Source organism: Eucyclogobius newberryi, unplaced genomic scaffold (genome assembly GCF_026437365.1).
Source record: "Eucyclogobius newberryi isolate DKJ021-1_F unplaced genomic scaffold, fEucNew1.0.hap1 SCAF_14, whole genome shotgun sequence".
Lineage (NCBI taxonomy): Eukaryota > Metazoa > Chordata > Actinopteri > Gobiiformes > Gobiidae > Eucyclogobius > Eucyclogobius newberryi.
In genome coordinates this window covers 22,747,723-22,764,005 of record NW_027315768.1, presented here as the reverse complement: position 1 = coordinate 22,764,005, position 16,283 = coordinate 22,747,723, and the positions used below count along the sequence as shown (strand labels likewise).

Sequence of the window (16,283 nt, the reverse complement as noted above, 5' to 3'; positions counted from 1 at the left end):
TGTGTGAAAAAAATGAATATAGGAGGTGGGGAATTGTGGCTATCAAGTCGACAGAAAGTGATATCAAACGTCTTAAATCTTACTCCTGATTAGTTATCTTCACTAAAATGGGCTGATACCAAGTCTGGATAATTGGATTGGTTTAAAAATATGAATTGGGAAAAGCTATTGACTAAATTATTTCCCTAAAATTGTGTAAAGAGAGTTTAAGGTTTGTTCAAAATCAAGCAAGACACATGCCGCCTGAGAATGTTAATAAAAAATGCAGGTTTTGCTCATTTCTTGTGTCATTTTGGTTAGATTCTTGCTTTCCCTGGGTTGAGCAACCTCTTCTTTCAGCACATTATGCTTATTCAATGATGGATTTGTTGCAGTTGATTGATTTACTTTTTTTTTCAGTCTTACATTACAGTAATGTAGCAGAAAAGCAAACAATTCCCGTTTTAATCCCTCAGTTTGTTTGTTTTGTCATGCAAGTCTGTCTTTGTTACTGAAAGAAATACAATAAATTACTAATCACAAAAACGAAATAAAGTGGTTTCCCCCAAAAATATATATTTTTTTTAAATAACAAACTGATTAATTGGTAGATAGAATGAGAGTGCAGAGTAGCATTGTTATGAAGGACAAAATGAAGCGTTTTGAAAAGTGTACAGTGACTTATCTCTCTGTGTTTGATTTGAATGATGAATGTGACTAATAGAAGTCCATTCATTTGGTGGATCTTTGAAGGCGGCCGAGCGCACGCATTTTATTCTGACCCATCCATCATGTAAGAGCAGGCTGCAGAACAAGGGCTAGTCCAGGACACAGGAGTCCAATAGTGACTCACCACTCGCTCGACCCGACACGGCAGCTTTTTAATCATTCATTAGTGCTGCAGCGGGGCAGGTGCTGCTGTTTGGCAGGTGGGTGGCACCACAGTGGGGCTTGTGTGGAAAACAATAAACGTATGAAAGCCAGTGGGAGGTGTAAAAAGTTGAACAAGTAAAGAAGCTTTTTTTCAGTTCATCAAGTATTTCAGGTTGGATTCATTCTGCAATGGAAACATTTACAAACTAATAATTGACTTTCAGAAATTGTAATCTGAATATTAATCCAGGCACCACACATGTTTACCTGTTGTAACGATCTGTGTTTCAAGTACATTTTTTCCCCTTCTGATTTAATCAATCAAAGTTGTATTTAGACCGTCCCTGTTTCACTCCCTGGATTCTTACTTCAATTTGCAATTTTATTTAAGGGTGACATATGTAGGATTGGGCATAGCCATTTTGAAAACATTTACAAAAGAATCCGCTGCTCGCCATCGTGTCCTGCAGTAGCACGTGGAGCTTTGTTGTGATGATGTTTGCAGTGACGTAAAGGGACAGACCACAGTTTTCAACCCGGGGTAAGCGGACTTGTTTCTTTATCAAGGCAAGGCAAGTTTATTTATACAATTCGTACACAAGGCAATTCAAAGTGCTTCACACAACAGGGAAAAATCACACAACAGGGGGAAAATGCATTAAAATGACATTTTGTCAGAAATCACACAATTATTTATATTAATTCAATTGAATAATTTTGCTGACATGAATCATACATTTTGTCCGTGCTTAGTGATCCACCAGATGGAAAACCAAATCAATTTGACCACACTGGACACTCTAGATACTCTTTCACATCATTGCCAGCATGACAAGTGTCTCCAGGATGGGCACATCGCTTTAGATTGATTTTTTTCCCATGTTTGACCGTCCCTAGACGTTAGCGCGCTATCTGCCTCTGCACACGTCTGTGCTGAGCATATGTATCTTTTATGATGACTCTCTGCGACGCCACCACCTTATGTGTAGCGCTTTTGTGTCTTTAACTATTGACTCAGTCTCGTCTAACCTCTCTCTAGATTTAGCTTTAGCCAAAATAATTGTCCCAGAAAAAACTCGTTGATCAAGTTGTTTTATCATTTATCACACTGACTTCTATAACGTTCATAACCTTTTGAACAGATTCAGATTCAGATTGAGATTTTGATCAGATTTGAAGCACATTCAAATGATGTTTTAGTCAGTCACATGGGGTGTTAGGACACAAAAGACTACCGCTTGGAACAGGCAATTATTTTAAACGAAGGTTGACAGGAGTTCAAGCTCATTATAAAAATCACTTTAAATCTTTAAGTACATTTGACAAAGCATAGCAAAGGTCAAAATGGTTAAACTCTAAATGACACACAGAAACAGCAACGTTTTCCCTCTGAAAATGTCAGGAATAATTACCCTCCCATGTCAGTTTAAGTGACAAATCCCTGTCTGAGACTAATGAAGTCTTAAATCTTCTTAAATCATGTTCATATCACCAAGGGCTGCATCTGACATTAACGTTTCCAATGGATTAGTCTATTGATTTTTATGAGTTGAGATGATGCTATTTGAGGTCATCTCGGTAGAAAAAAAAGCCAAAACAATTTAATCTAAAACGCTAAAACTACATGGCATGTTTTGGAGTCTGTTTATAGTCCAGATGACGATTATTCGATTACTAAATTAGTTGACAATTATCTCAATAATCAATTAATCAACTTGCTGAAGCCCTACTATCAGCATTTCTACTATTCCAATGACAAGAACAGGTTAATTAATTCTGTACAAATAAGACAGAAAAAACATTTCTTAATAATGGCAAATCTGACATTAAATATGCAAAGCTAGAAGCTTTGAAAAAAATACAGCTGCTTTCTGTTTTCCGTCAATGCATTTGAAGCATTATGCATTATTTGATTCTATATATCTTTTTTTTATTATTGTTCATTGTTTTATGTTGCACTGAATCACCAAAGCAAGTTCCTGGGTTTGTGAATTTTCTTCACTGACAATAGCAATAAACCTTCTCTGATTCTGTAAGTTAAAAACAATGTATTTCTTTCCATATTTTTCTTTCCAGCAGCAACTGGAGCAAGGTTAAAATAAAAGTGTGTGATTGTGATTAGAGTGACATTAGGCAAAATCAGGGGCTAGAGAATTGGGACGGGTTTTGTTCTTAGCTTTTTCATTTGAAATACTTCAATAACAATGCGGTGAAAGCCTTCAACACATGCAATAATCTCACCTCAAATGAACTTTGATCTCGTCTCCATTTGTGGACTTCCTTTGTCTTTCCACAGCTTAACAACATGTCTTTGTGCTGTTCACAGTTTTATCCAGCTATGCTCTTGGTCCTGGTGTTTTTGATCTAACACAGTCAATTTTCTGTGTCATCTCAATTGGACCCCATTTCTAAACCTGCATCTTCCTCATACTCACACCAAACACAGCACTCTCCTCCAACCTACAATTTTGAACATTTCCTCTGTGATCCAGAGGTTAATTAGTCCTTTCAGTGTCATGGTGTTATTCAGTGTAAACTGCGGCCGCCCTGAGACTGGCCCAGTGTGGGACTAACAAGCGTGGCTCCAAAATAGTCGCTGCCATAGACAAGAATGGGAATTTTTTATTTTACGAGGTTGAGGGGAAAACAAATTGAGTTGATTAATTTAGGTGAATCAATGTGATTCAATTACAATGTGTGTTAGTGTAATGAGAATAAGTTAGAAGAAAATATGGTGTGAAAACAGGGTAGAAGATTAGAAATAAGACTATTAATAGAAATGCTGTTAAAAGGTCAAAGTAGTAGGATGATTAACATGTATTATTGTTGTAATATCACTTGTACAACAAAAATAAAAACAATAATTTCAGTAAGAAACTGAAAAACAACAATAATTAAGCTTTAAAGAAAACATAATACTTTGACAAAATTACACCTTTTTGTAAAGTTACAAGGAATACGACGGAAAAAAAGAGACAACACAATCACTAATCTCTGTATCCAAGATGTAGGTTGCTTGTTTTTTGGTGTTTTTTAAGTGTGTGAAACATACCATACTGAAGTCCAGATTCTGCTCGATCCACTCCTGTCCATCCTTGAACTCTTCTTGAAGTCCCATGATGAACAGAGTGTCCAGAGCATCCACAATGGAGGCTCCTAACTGGGAATTACCTGTAAAACACACGGGAATAGAAAACAGAATAGAATAAAACAAGGAATAGAAAATAATTCAGATTAGACTGAGAACACTGCATCTGGCCAAAGGAAATCTATCCGTATAAGCACATAGGGATAATCAATTAAATTGGAACCACTATTTCCACGGGGCATTGTCTGATAAATCTTTCTCGTTTCGTATCAGCTCCAGTGTGGCTCCCTGCTGTTCTTATCGGCGAGTCCATTCAAAAAGAGAACAGCGCCCGGCTTCTTGTAGCAGCCGCAGTCTTATTATCATTATAGACAGGAGCCCCTAAATCACTCTAAGAATTCACTGCAGGCAGGCGGTCAGAGGAGATAGTGAGATGCCCTGGCCCCCTGCCTGATCCTGACAGATTGGGCCGAGTGTGGGAGGAGTACAGTGGCCCCCTCCTTCTGTCACTTTTAGCACCTAAAGGCTCGCTCGGGGTCGTCATCGCAGCGTGTCACAACTGAGGAGGAGAAACGGGTCTGCTGCGACTAAAATACTCCACTGACGCCACACACTGACTTTTAAATCCCTCAGAATAAGATGCTCCCTCCGTTTTATAATGTGGCACACGTCAGTTGGATTTTCTGGAATCTGATCAAATTTCACTTCAACAATATTTGGTTTGTATTATCAAAAAATAGATATGCAATGTGTGTTTCAAGATCAAGATTCTGTTCAGTGAGTACATCGTCAATGAACAGAATTCACAAATTTAGGAACTTGCTTTGGTGATTCGGTGCAACATACAACAATGAACAATAATAAATACAACATAAATATAATCAAATAAGGCATGCATTGGAGAAAAACTATTAAAATGTACTATAAGATAAAAATAGGCTTACTTTGTAACCAACATTTACATTTAAATCTACAGATGTAGTGCAGAAAGTGAACAAGGAGCAGTGACATTTGAGAGAAAACTGAAATATGAATTTAAGAATCCCATGCATTCTTTACAGAATACTACCAAAACAACTGCAGTTTTAAGATTTACTGCTAAGGGTATATCAAATTGAGATTTCATTTAAATTGTTTGTGTAACTAAAAGTCAGTTTTTCCATTTTGTAAATGTCCAAAGTTATTTAACCAAAATATATTCCACCTCTACTGTACGTTATGGTGACTGGTCCTGATCCAAATGCAGAATTGATGATGTATAGTAAAAGCTGGAAACAAAATCGCATGATAAACTAAGAAAAATGGTATCTCTCTTTATTGGATTTTCTTCATATTGGGCCAATGCAAACGGTACTGAAATTGAGCATTTTGATTGATACCGTGGAGTCTCTCTTCAACACACGACTAAATATCGCATATTCCATGGATATATTTAGCATTAGGAGATTGGAGATTATTTGTTAGCATTTTTTTAGTAGCTTGGAAATGATACAGCCGCTCGGTTTGTGTATATACTTGGGCTCTCCTCGCTCCAGTCAAGTCCTCTCCTCTGTGTCACCGACTCCTCTCCTGCGCATAACCATCTGTTTTCCCTCATTCATCACTGTCTCCCTGTGTTTTTCCAAATCTTTCCTGATCACTTCATTCGTCTGATGTGCCGAGCCTCCTGCCGTCCGCCATTAACAAAAACGCTCTGAGCCATGCCAAATCAAGCCCACTTTTGCATGTCGTCCTCTGTCATATCTGTGTTTTAGTGTGAATCCGCTGTTTTGGCTGTGTGCCTGTGTCAGTCATAGTAACTCTTTTCATTCGGGGCCCCTCAGACCTCTTTAAATTGAGTGCATCAGATGGAGCTGGATTGGCACTTCTAGATTTTGGTTTCACGGGAGCCAGACACTGCTTATCGGAAACACACCGGGCATGGCAGGTTTGTTTTTACATGGAATTATTGCTCGGGACTAATTTGCATAAAGCACATAAAAGACGGACCCTGACCACAAACCAATCTCGTTCCATTTGCATTCATTTTCACACAAATCAGCGGAACGAAAGGACATTTTGGCTTGAACGCAAATTAATTAAGGTTTTGGCCATCTGGCTTCTCGTTTCAAATACCAATGGGTCATTTCATTTGTCTTATCACTTTTGGGGATCACAGGTTGTTGGGACCAATCCTAGCAACCACAATTAATTATAAAACCAAATAAGGTACCTGCAATGGAAAAGAGGGCGTTTTATCTATAAATGGATATATTAAGTTTCAGAGATGAATTGCTTTATCAATGTGGGTATAGTTATGCAGCATTTTAAAAACAAAAAGTTGACAAGAACACATTCTTGACCAAACAGACTTCTTCTTCTTTCACTTTTTTGGATAGTGGATTGTCTTTAAAACTAATAAAAAATGGCCTGTCCATATTGATTTCCTGAACATAAACAAGACAGACTTCGAATCAGTGTAATTTAACACAAAAAGCGGTCGCATTTCTTTCTCCAAAGCCTGAACTGCTCAAAACCACGTCTTCACTGACAGAGGACTTGATTAAACAACTTATCACTGGCAAATGGTTTAATCTCGATCTTGATTCAAATTTGCTTAACAGCACAGCGATAGGACAACTCGATATAACCAACCCTCTCATGGGTGGAGTCGATGGCCCTATCCTGCAATGGTGAACATTAATCTGCCTCGACAAGGACAGAAAGACACTTACTATATTTAGGGTGCCACCAAAACGCAGCCTTTGAACTACCTTCTTCTTGGTACCTCACCTGAACTCTGACTTCCTGTTCATTTGTCACAATCTCACAGATGCCTCACCAGTGCACCTCCATTATCAGGCTCTTTCAAACGCTCATGGACCCTCCCCCTCCGTCTGCTCGACAGTTTCATTAGACGCCAGGTTTGCGATTTTTGGCGTCCTGAATTTACATGAGGAAGGTGAGCGTGATGTCATCATTCTTATTCTTCCTCGGCTGTAGAGTGGTGATGGAAAACATGCTTATTCTAGATAGAGCCCAGGAAACATTTAGTTTTGCATACACAGTTATTTTGTCAGTTGTTTTTGCATTAGAGTATGATTTTGGGTACTACTCTGCTTTGTGCTGGAGAGTCTGTGTTTTGTTCTATGCTGGTACATTGTTTTCCCCATAGACCGCACTGAGAAGCATGACTAATACTCCACAAAAACAGATTCAGGCTGGGCTCTGCTGTTCCATTTTCCCTCTCTCTCGCTCTCGGAGCAGCTCTCACTTACAGCGCGTCGTGCTGTTTAGCATCTACTGTTCTCAGTTCATCCAGTTTCACCAGCCGTATGCCCGAGCTGAGCTGCAGTCTCAGTACTATTCGTTCTACGTATTATTATTATATACTCTACACTCTACATACACTACATCCGGAACAATTATTTATTCATTTGTCAGATCTTTGGAAAGTGATGTAGGTGAGGCAGTTTGTTATGTGCACAGACAAAAATGAAATTACAAATAGTAAAACACTAGTTGTACCTGCAGTGGTCTGAAATGCAGGACATTCTTGTTTTGGTCAGTACATTATCAGTCTTCTCTCAAACGTCAATGCTCCTGGGGTCAGTTCCAATGTGAATTTGGGCAGAATCCTTTTCCAGAAGTGTGCACCTCTACAAGATATAATACCTCAACTAGGATGTGACAGCATTCTGACCGTTTAGCGTTTGAGCAATGCAAATCAACACAAATTGTGCCTGGAAGCAGACCGAGGTAAATAATGAAAATGGTGCTTTGTAAATCAATGAACTGAATTACACAGAAACACTTGCATCATTTAGATCAGAATGTGACTGGAGAATAAGAACTTTTATAGTTATAATATTCCCTCTTCTGCACTGTGATGTCTTCTATTCTCAGACAGGCTGTGTTCATTTTAGCAAATCCCTCAGCAACAGCCACATTTTAACACCTTTGTTGTCAGCCGTGACATTTTCACAAGCCTTCCTCAGGAAAGCTTTTACAATTCACTTTTTCTCTTCATCAACAACAAAATTCCCTCGCACATCTTATAAATCAACATGACAAATTTCCATTCAAATATTGGATATATCAAGTTATGTAAAAGGAGAAAGAATCTTTTCTATCATGGGCATTTAGTAATACAACTTTAGAGACATGCGTGTTTCTCATTAATAGAAGAGACTACGGTGGCCACCCATAGTCTAAATGTCATCCCCATAGTCTAAAACAAGGTTCCCAAACTTTTCAAGCAGGAACTGTCAAAATGTGCAACCAATCAGGCAACTCCACTCCTAAATGAAATTGGCGTTCTAACAAACTAAATTACATTGGGATCTCTGCCCATTTCCAACACTGCAAACTGTGTAATTATGGCTTGCAGCAGGGAGATGGCGCTACCACGCAACAGTTTAAAATACACATTTCATAGATTACGCTGCCAATGACTTCCTGGTCTCAGCACGCAGTTGTACTGATCATGATAATACGACAGAAAAGCACAGAGTGAGTCTGGTGATGATTTATGGACTTCAGCAGAGAAGATTCTCAGAGCCACGTCAGTTATAGAAGAAACGTCAGTAATCAGTTATTGACGATTGGTGGGGGTGAGGATTTTCAAACCAGGATTTCTCAAACTAGCGCAAATTAAGCTAAATGCTACTCCAGGTATGTTTTTGATTTGGGAACAATGTTAGAACATGGTTTTGCATAACATGCCCTTTAATAGTGTTTATTTGAGTGGCTTCACTAAAATACAGTTGTTGTTTTTTTATTTAAAATAAATTTAATACAGTGTCATAATTATGAAATCAACATCTTCCAAGATATCTCGCGACCCCCAGCTGTGCCTCCAGGGTCTGGTATAAGCTTGTATTAAAACACATCTTAAGTACAATGCGTAAGATGTGGCTTTATCATAGAGATCTGTTTTACTTTGATTTGCAAAGTGTGTTCCAAATCTGCATCTCAGCTCCTCATATTCAAAACCATTTCCCCTCCTTTGCTACATGAGTTCAGAAGTGCTGTGTGAAGCCCCTCTGCTGCTCTGCTGCTTCTGGTCCAGTGAGTATTTTCAGTCTGTCCATAATCAGGATGGGCCCAACAGCCACAAACAAAGGCCAGCTCCGACCAGCGCCGTCTGCAGCCTGATGCCATTGAGACCACTGGTTACCGACTTCCCTGGCATCAGACCCAGACATCTGCTGTGTTATGTGCCTCAGACAGCTAGAGGAGAGGCCTCATATCCCAGTGCCCAGCGCCAACACCAAACCACTGTCTGGCTGAACAACTTCAGGAGAAATGCCAGCTGACTGCAATCTGGAAAAATAAATACAAAAAATCTTCCTCACCTTCAGCGGGCTATTTATCCCCCTTCAAGCTTGGGTCCTCTACCAGAGGCCTGGGAGCTTGAGGGTTCTGCGCAGTATCTTTGCTGTTCCTAGCGCTGCACTTTTCTGTAGATGTCTGATGTTTGCTCTGGGATCTGCTCAAGCCAGTTTGGGGTCACAGCCCCAAGTGTTCCGATCACTACGGGCCCCACCGATACGTTCACGCTCCAGGCCTTCTCCAGCTACAGCTCCTCCTCTAGTTTCTCATGTTTCTTTTTCCGGATGTTACCATCCCATGGCACTGCAATGTCCACCACCACGGCTTTCCTCTGACCCTTGTCCACCACCACAATGTCCGCCATTACCATTCGGTCTGTCTGTATCTGGAAGTCCCAGAGGACCTTGGCTCGGTTGTTCACCACCTTTGGAGGCGTTTCCCACAGCCCGTACTCTGCACAGATGTTTCTGTACACTATGCCAGGAGTAGTAGCATTCTACCATTTCCTCCTTGTTCCAGTAGCCCATTTGTCATCAAGATGCTATGGTTCCTCAGTACCTGGCGCAGACCTTGTTTGGCCGGGCAATGTCTGAGCCAGCATGTCATTCATTTAATTTGCTCTTGTTTGATCATGGTATGAGGTAGGCAGTAGCGCGAAGGGTCTTGCCTAAGGACCCACACTGGCTGCTAATGTCCCAAGTGTGAATTGAACCGGGGGTCTACTGTGTGAAAGTCGGGTGACAAAAATAGTAGTTCTGAGTTCCCTTCAGCAAAAAAAGCAAAGATGACTACATATCCCATGGTCCTTTGTGCCGCGTCACTGTCAGAGCTGCAATTTGAGACAGTAGGATAACACACTAAACGGTTTCCTCCCAACAACACCAACAACGAAAACAAAAGCCACCACACGTGGATGGAACAGCTGTGTTTGTAAAGAACAACGAATGGATTCAAGCGAGCGGAAAGTCGAACCGAGACTGTGCAAAACCTGCTGCTCTGAAGTCCCAGTTTTGGTTTGGTTTGGCCAAGACAAAAAGTGCTAGATGACAAACAGTAGCTCTACTGAAGAACAGCGTGGTACTCATGGATAATGAAATACTCCATGAGAACTCATTTGACAAAATGACTCTCAGAAATGTCCACGCTACAAACTTCAGAGCCACAGCACTACACCGCCCTACAACAGCAGAAGGTCCAGAGCTGCAGATTAGCCCAGGCTCCATGTGTTTTCTACTGTTGACAAAAACCTCAATAGAAACCTTACTGCTCACTGTTTTTATTGGACCGATTTTATTTATTAAATGTGTTTGTAGAGAACGAAAAACAAAGTAGGGCCTTTGTCAAAGTGTTTTACACAATAAGAAAGTGGTAAAACTATAAAACTGCAATACAATTAAAAAAAACGCCACATTTGCATATCGTTACATCCCATTCAATTGTGATTAACCTTGCAGCCCTAACAAACACACTTCTTTCCATTACAAATTAATTCAGTTAAGCACATATTTTGGTATATTTTGATTGTGGTGGACTTGTACACAGTTATCAAAAAGTAAACCATTTTAAAAGCGGCCCACTTTTTATATCAACAATGGCCCTCGAGGCCATCATCAAGTAAATCATTATTAAAATGACATTCAACATATTTTAGCCTCAACAGAAGGCAATTACACAAATGCCACACAGATTATTCAGGTGCTGCGGAACAAGAAGGGCATGTTGCCCTTCTTGTTCATGAAATTACCATGAACTTAATTTCACAAATTAATATTAATCTCAACTCTCAATTTGTTTCCATATTAGCATGCAACGTTACAAATCTCTGACAAGCTCGCGGGCTACTTTTCATTTTTAGATGTGGCCGAACATAAATTACAAAGATGATATTCAGAGACATCGGCTTGAATCAGGATCTGGTTTCAGACAACCAGTGGCTTTTTTCACCAGTGGAATAGGATCAAGTTTTGTTTTGCATTTTTCATCATATTCTTCACTGAAGGGTTTTTCATTACTGTTGTCCGCTTTAGGTTCACAGGTCTGTTTCTGGATTAATCGGAGTCAAAAAAGATAAAGTGACCCAGCTCAAAAGTGTGCACGGAAATATTCAATTGCCTGTAAACCCAACAGTGAAAGTGTTATTTATCATGTGCAATTACTATACAAAGAAAACTGGTGAAAAAGCTTCCAAACAGAGAAACTTGCAGTGTATTCATTTGTGCAATACTTGAATCTCAACCAATATATTTAGAGGCATGTTTTAGAAGATTTCTAATGGATTAAAAAATATTGTCTGAATATTATCTGATTATCATGATTGTGAGAATAATGTCAATTTTGCCAAATGCCTAGTCATCTTGTGTAGGAATCTCACAATTGTCAATATAATTCCAACTGAAATTATTTATCAAGATCATTACATCAAAATGTGGCCATCAAGGTTGCATTTTTTGTTCACTAATAACCTAAAACACAATATACTCTTGTAAATCCAAGCGTGATGAAAAAGATTTACACCGTTGCCATAGCAATTGGTAATTAAAGAAAAACTAAATATTCCTCTTGTGTATGCAAGGTTTTTACCTAAATGTACTCTACAAGCCTATATTAAAGTAAAAGGTTCAGGTGTTTTTTTTATTTAAACATCAAACATAACCTTCCCTTTCATATCTGTCTCACCCACAAAAAAGTGAAGACTAACACGACCTTCATAAACGGACGCTCAGCCTCCTTCTCTTGATCAAACCTACGCTACAGTCATCGGTGCATCGGAGTCAACACATAAAAACAAGTTCAAGCATCAGGCCGCTCTGCACCTCATCCAGTGGGAGTACTAATGCATTTAGTATCTTACATCTACCACAAGCAATTTTGATTAGTTATGAAAACTTTTACTAATCTGTCATTTTAATTGCCCTGAGAGAAGTGATTAGCTTTTGAAATTGATGAAGGAACATGGCGATGCCAGAGAAAAATGAGATCAAGTGGGTTTAAGAGAGAGTGAATGATTGAGGAAAAAGATCTGGAAAAGGTTTGTTTACCATACAATGCAGTACTATACTGAGCGTACCTGAAAAATAGCCACAACTAAATTGACCAGGATTTTGTTTGTTTTTTAACAAATACATATGCCACAGGTGTTGCAGGGCGGGTTAGGGCAGGTTAAAAAACTGAATCCATCTGTATCTTTGCGTTTAGACCATTTTCTCCATGAATATGAATCAGATTGTAATAAAACACACAGCATTTTGAAGTTTACCATGTGTCGGCTCTGCTTCGGTGCTTGTACTTAGCGAGTGAGCAAGAAAGGTGCGAACTTAAAGTCTTCTTCTTCAGCGTGTCAAACTCTTGCTCTTCCTGCTAGAGCGTCCCTAGAGGCCTGGGAGCCTGTAAAAATCTATAAATTAGCCGCATCGTTGTATAAGCTGCAGTGTTCGGAATGTATTTCCATTATTTTTGTCATCATTATCAAATGTTGGTGCGGTAAGCGCTGCTGTTGGCACACGAGTGGCTCAGTCGTGTGATTGGCCTCCCGTGTGACAGACAGAGCCCCTACACACCACGCCGTCATTAGTAAAACAGCCTGTAGTGAACCCTTAGCTGCTGATGATAAAAAAAAAAACTATGACAGGAAGCCATTAAGCTCCAAAAACAACAAACAACCAAGACCTGACGAGGCAGAAGTTGTGTACATCACATTAAGATGCTGACAGCTTATAGCAGCTCAGAGCAGGCTTACATAGATCCCCTGTTGAATAAACCAGCAAAATTGTAGCACATGCTAAACTAGCAAACATCACAGTGGCACAATCACATTCACCCATGTTTGGTTGGCATATAGAAAGACAAATAATGTATGAGCAGCATCAAGGTTGAATTTGTGACATGCTGCACAACGCTACACCGTTCATTTCTACAACAGTGCTCTGACTCAGTCCTCCTTTACACATGACAGCACTGAAAGTTGTCTCAATACAATGGTTTCCCAGAACGCACCACTCTCTTGGCGCTGGAGGCAAATCACATGAAGACATGACCTAGATGCTGGATAAGAACGAGGCGTGTAACCGCGAGCAAAAGGGGACCCCGGAGATCATGGATCTGATAAGACGTGTAAAGATATAAGTGCCGTGTGTGAGGTGTGGCTTCAAGTGTGTTTAGATTCAATACAACTCTTGTGTAATCTGTAACACAAATATGGTTTTGCTGGTTCATTGCCCATAAAAAAAAAGTAAAAATTGCAACAAAACGTGTGAAATAGACCCAATGAGGCAATGGTACAAAAACGTGAGATATTATTAGTGCAGTAAATTAAAACTGCAACATTTCATTGACAAATCATAACTAGTCGAGAACAAAAATAATTGCTGTTGTCTTTTGATAATTGTAATTGTTATTTGGACCATAGAGACTCAAACAAAAAAACATTTTAAACAAAGAGTGGTATTATTAAATTAAAAAGAAATACGCCACTTTATTCGTAAATAGTCCATCTAGAAGCCTTCGTTCACCACATTTCCACCTTTATTTGGTTGATAATGTAATTAAAATGAGGTACAATAGAAATAATCTTTTGACTAGGTAACTATTAAAAAAAAAAAAAAAAAAATCACAGACTAGTCGACTTTTAATTGTAACAACCCTAATTAAAACCATTGGTAATTTAGTGGAGTTTTAGATTGTAGACAGTTTACTAGATCTAGTCTTCTACCTTAAAAAAGAGCCTGTTAGGACAATCAAAGTGAATCTTTGAGGATTCTTTCACATCTGGTCAAGCTGCTGCCTGATGCCAGTCAAGAGTGCCGTCGTGAATATTAAAACGCTCCCTCTTCCCTTTCACTTCGTGTGAGAGTAAGCTGCATCCGTCCATTTGATTGAAGATACAAATCAAAACCATTATTCCTAAAACAAAACTCCCAAAGCAGTTTAGCCTAATCTAAAAACCGTTTCCAAAGCAAGACAGCCTTTGCCTTACAATGGGGAGGTGTGCATTACATGAGATTATGGATGACGGTCTCCATGGAGAACTGCATGTACATCATCTCAAAGCGGATGTCATTAATAATGTGTTAGCTCTCTGCAGTGATGGGGCAGCCAGGTGTCCGCACGTTTACATGGTCTCCTCTGCTTCTTCCAGCGCCGGCCTTCCGCTGCACGCCTCCGGCACAGGCTCATATCATTTACTGCCAATATGTGGAGCTGCCGGTGGGGAAAGGCCGCGCGGCGACACAAGTGACAGATTCTGGGGCTTGGATTAAACTGATCGGGGCACGAGCCTCCAGAGACGTGATGAAGAGCTAGTGTCGCTGCTAGAGGAAAGTCCCGGGACGCCACTGGGATCTACGCTTGACCAGATTAAGTCCAATGAAATCGCTGCAATAAGGTCACTCGTGAAAGTCACTGAGATTACAGAACCAATCAGGGCAGCACATGGTCACTGTGGTGTGCAGCAGCAATAGGTTACTTATCACTCTACTTATTAACTAGCATTGGACAAATAATCCTCACATATATATAGTGAACTAAATCAAATGGGACATATTTTCAGCAGCAAAACAACCTGTAAGAGGCATCATGGAAATGGATGTCACGGTATCAAATTCTGTTAACAGTTATTCTGTTATTCACAATTATTATTATTGAGTGTAGGGCTGCAATGATTACTCAACTAATCCATAACCAGTGGGGGGGGGGGAATCAAACAATCATAGTCATATAATCATTATCTGGACTGTACAGACTCTAAAACACAAAGACCTTTTATAGCATAATCTGTGGTAATATCAAATTAAAATGTCATAAAAGAATAAACCATGTCAATTTTTTTGCAATAATACAATTTCTTTGTACATATCCTCCATCTAGAAGCTTTTAGTCAGCACATTTAAACATTTACAATATGAATAATAGTTTGACTGGTCATTGAAATAAATAATTACTGACTAGTCAAGGAGTAAATTAATTTATAAAATTACATTTGTGACAACCCAAAACATGCACTAAAGGTAAAATATCCAGGCTAAAAGGTGAAGACGAGTCTTTGAGCACTGCATCTAACGTTAAAACTGTAGAGAATGAATTTACCTTTAAGGGATTAGTATATCTTAACCCATAAAAACAGACAAAATACATCTGAAGAGGCAGAAATGGATTTAGTTTAGATTCCTTCTAAGAAACATCAGGATTTGTGGACGGCCGAACCACAAGATAAAAGGCAGACAGCGGTGTGGCTTTACACACACAAGTCAGGATCAATGTAAAATGAGCCCTTTCTCCTGGGAGCTGTTTTGAACAAACAGAGCAGAGTGTTTAAAGATGAGGCTGAGCTGTCCGTCTTCCCCAGCAGCAGCTTCAGCCCTGTGCTTTAACTGACCCCTGCACAGCCACGTCAAATCCTTTCAGGCCCCGTCGACAGTGCGATGTCCTTGTACGTGGTTGATTGTGATTGAACATGTTACTGTATTCAAAGCTCAGACAAACCCACAACAATAGCGATTTGAGACCTTGTGCACAGGATTTGAAACTCATTAGAGCAGACTCACAAGACCAAGCCTTTGTCACGGCCCCACTATCCACTTGAACTTTGACCAAGGAAAGTGGGAACAATTGCCCAGAGGCAAATAGGGGCTAAACACGATGGTGTGAGGATGATAAACAATGCAAGCTGACCTACATATTTCAATGTGCAGCTCATGAATAATAGCTTTAAAGTGGTTATTTTCAAAAGCCTTAAAAGCTCAAAACTAGTCGACAGCAATTGTTATCTTTTATTTATTTGCTTAGAATGGTTTGACCCAAATGTTAAGAATGAGGGTGTTGAGATTATTCTGTTTAATCAACACTTGTAATTATATAGATCACAATAAATATTATAAGAACTGAGATTACAATAACACTTGACATGCAGAAAGACTGAAAAGGCTGAAGCTTAGACATTTGGCTTACTATTTACTTTATTGTCACAAACTGTATCTGCTGAGAGTTATACATTTTAAAGTGGAAGAGAGTGGTTCATGATTTAAGATTTCATCAG

At 39.4% G+C, this 16,283-nt stretch overlaps 1 protein-coding gene across 1 annotated transcript in view; it reads right to left on the bottom strand.

Annotated features, from left to right (window-relative positions):
- man1a2 (mannosidase, alpha, class 1A, member 2) overlaps positions 1-16,283 on the bottom strand; it is a 123,714-nt gene that overhangs the window by 58,535 nt on the left and 48,896 nt on the right. Inside the window, exon 5 of the mRNA XM_072445029.1 lies at positions 3,905-4,023. Within this exon, the coding sequence (XP_072301130.1) occupies positions 3,905-4,023 (119 nt within the window). The remainder of the gene's footprint in view (positions 1-3,904; positions 4,024-16,283) is intronic.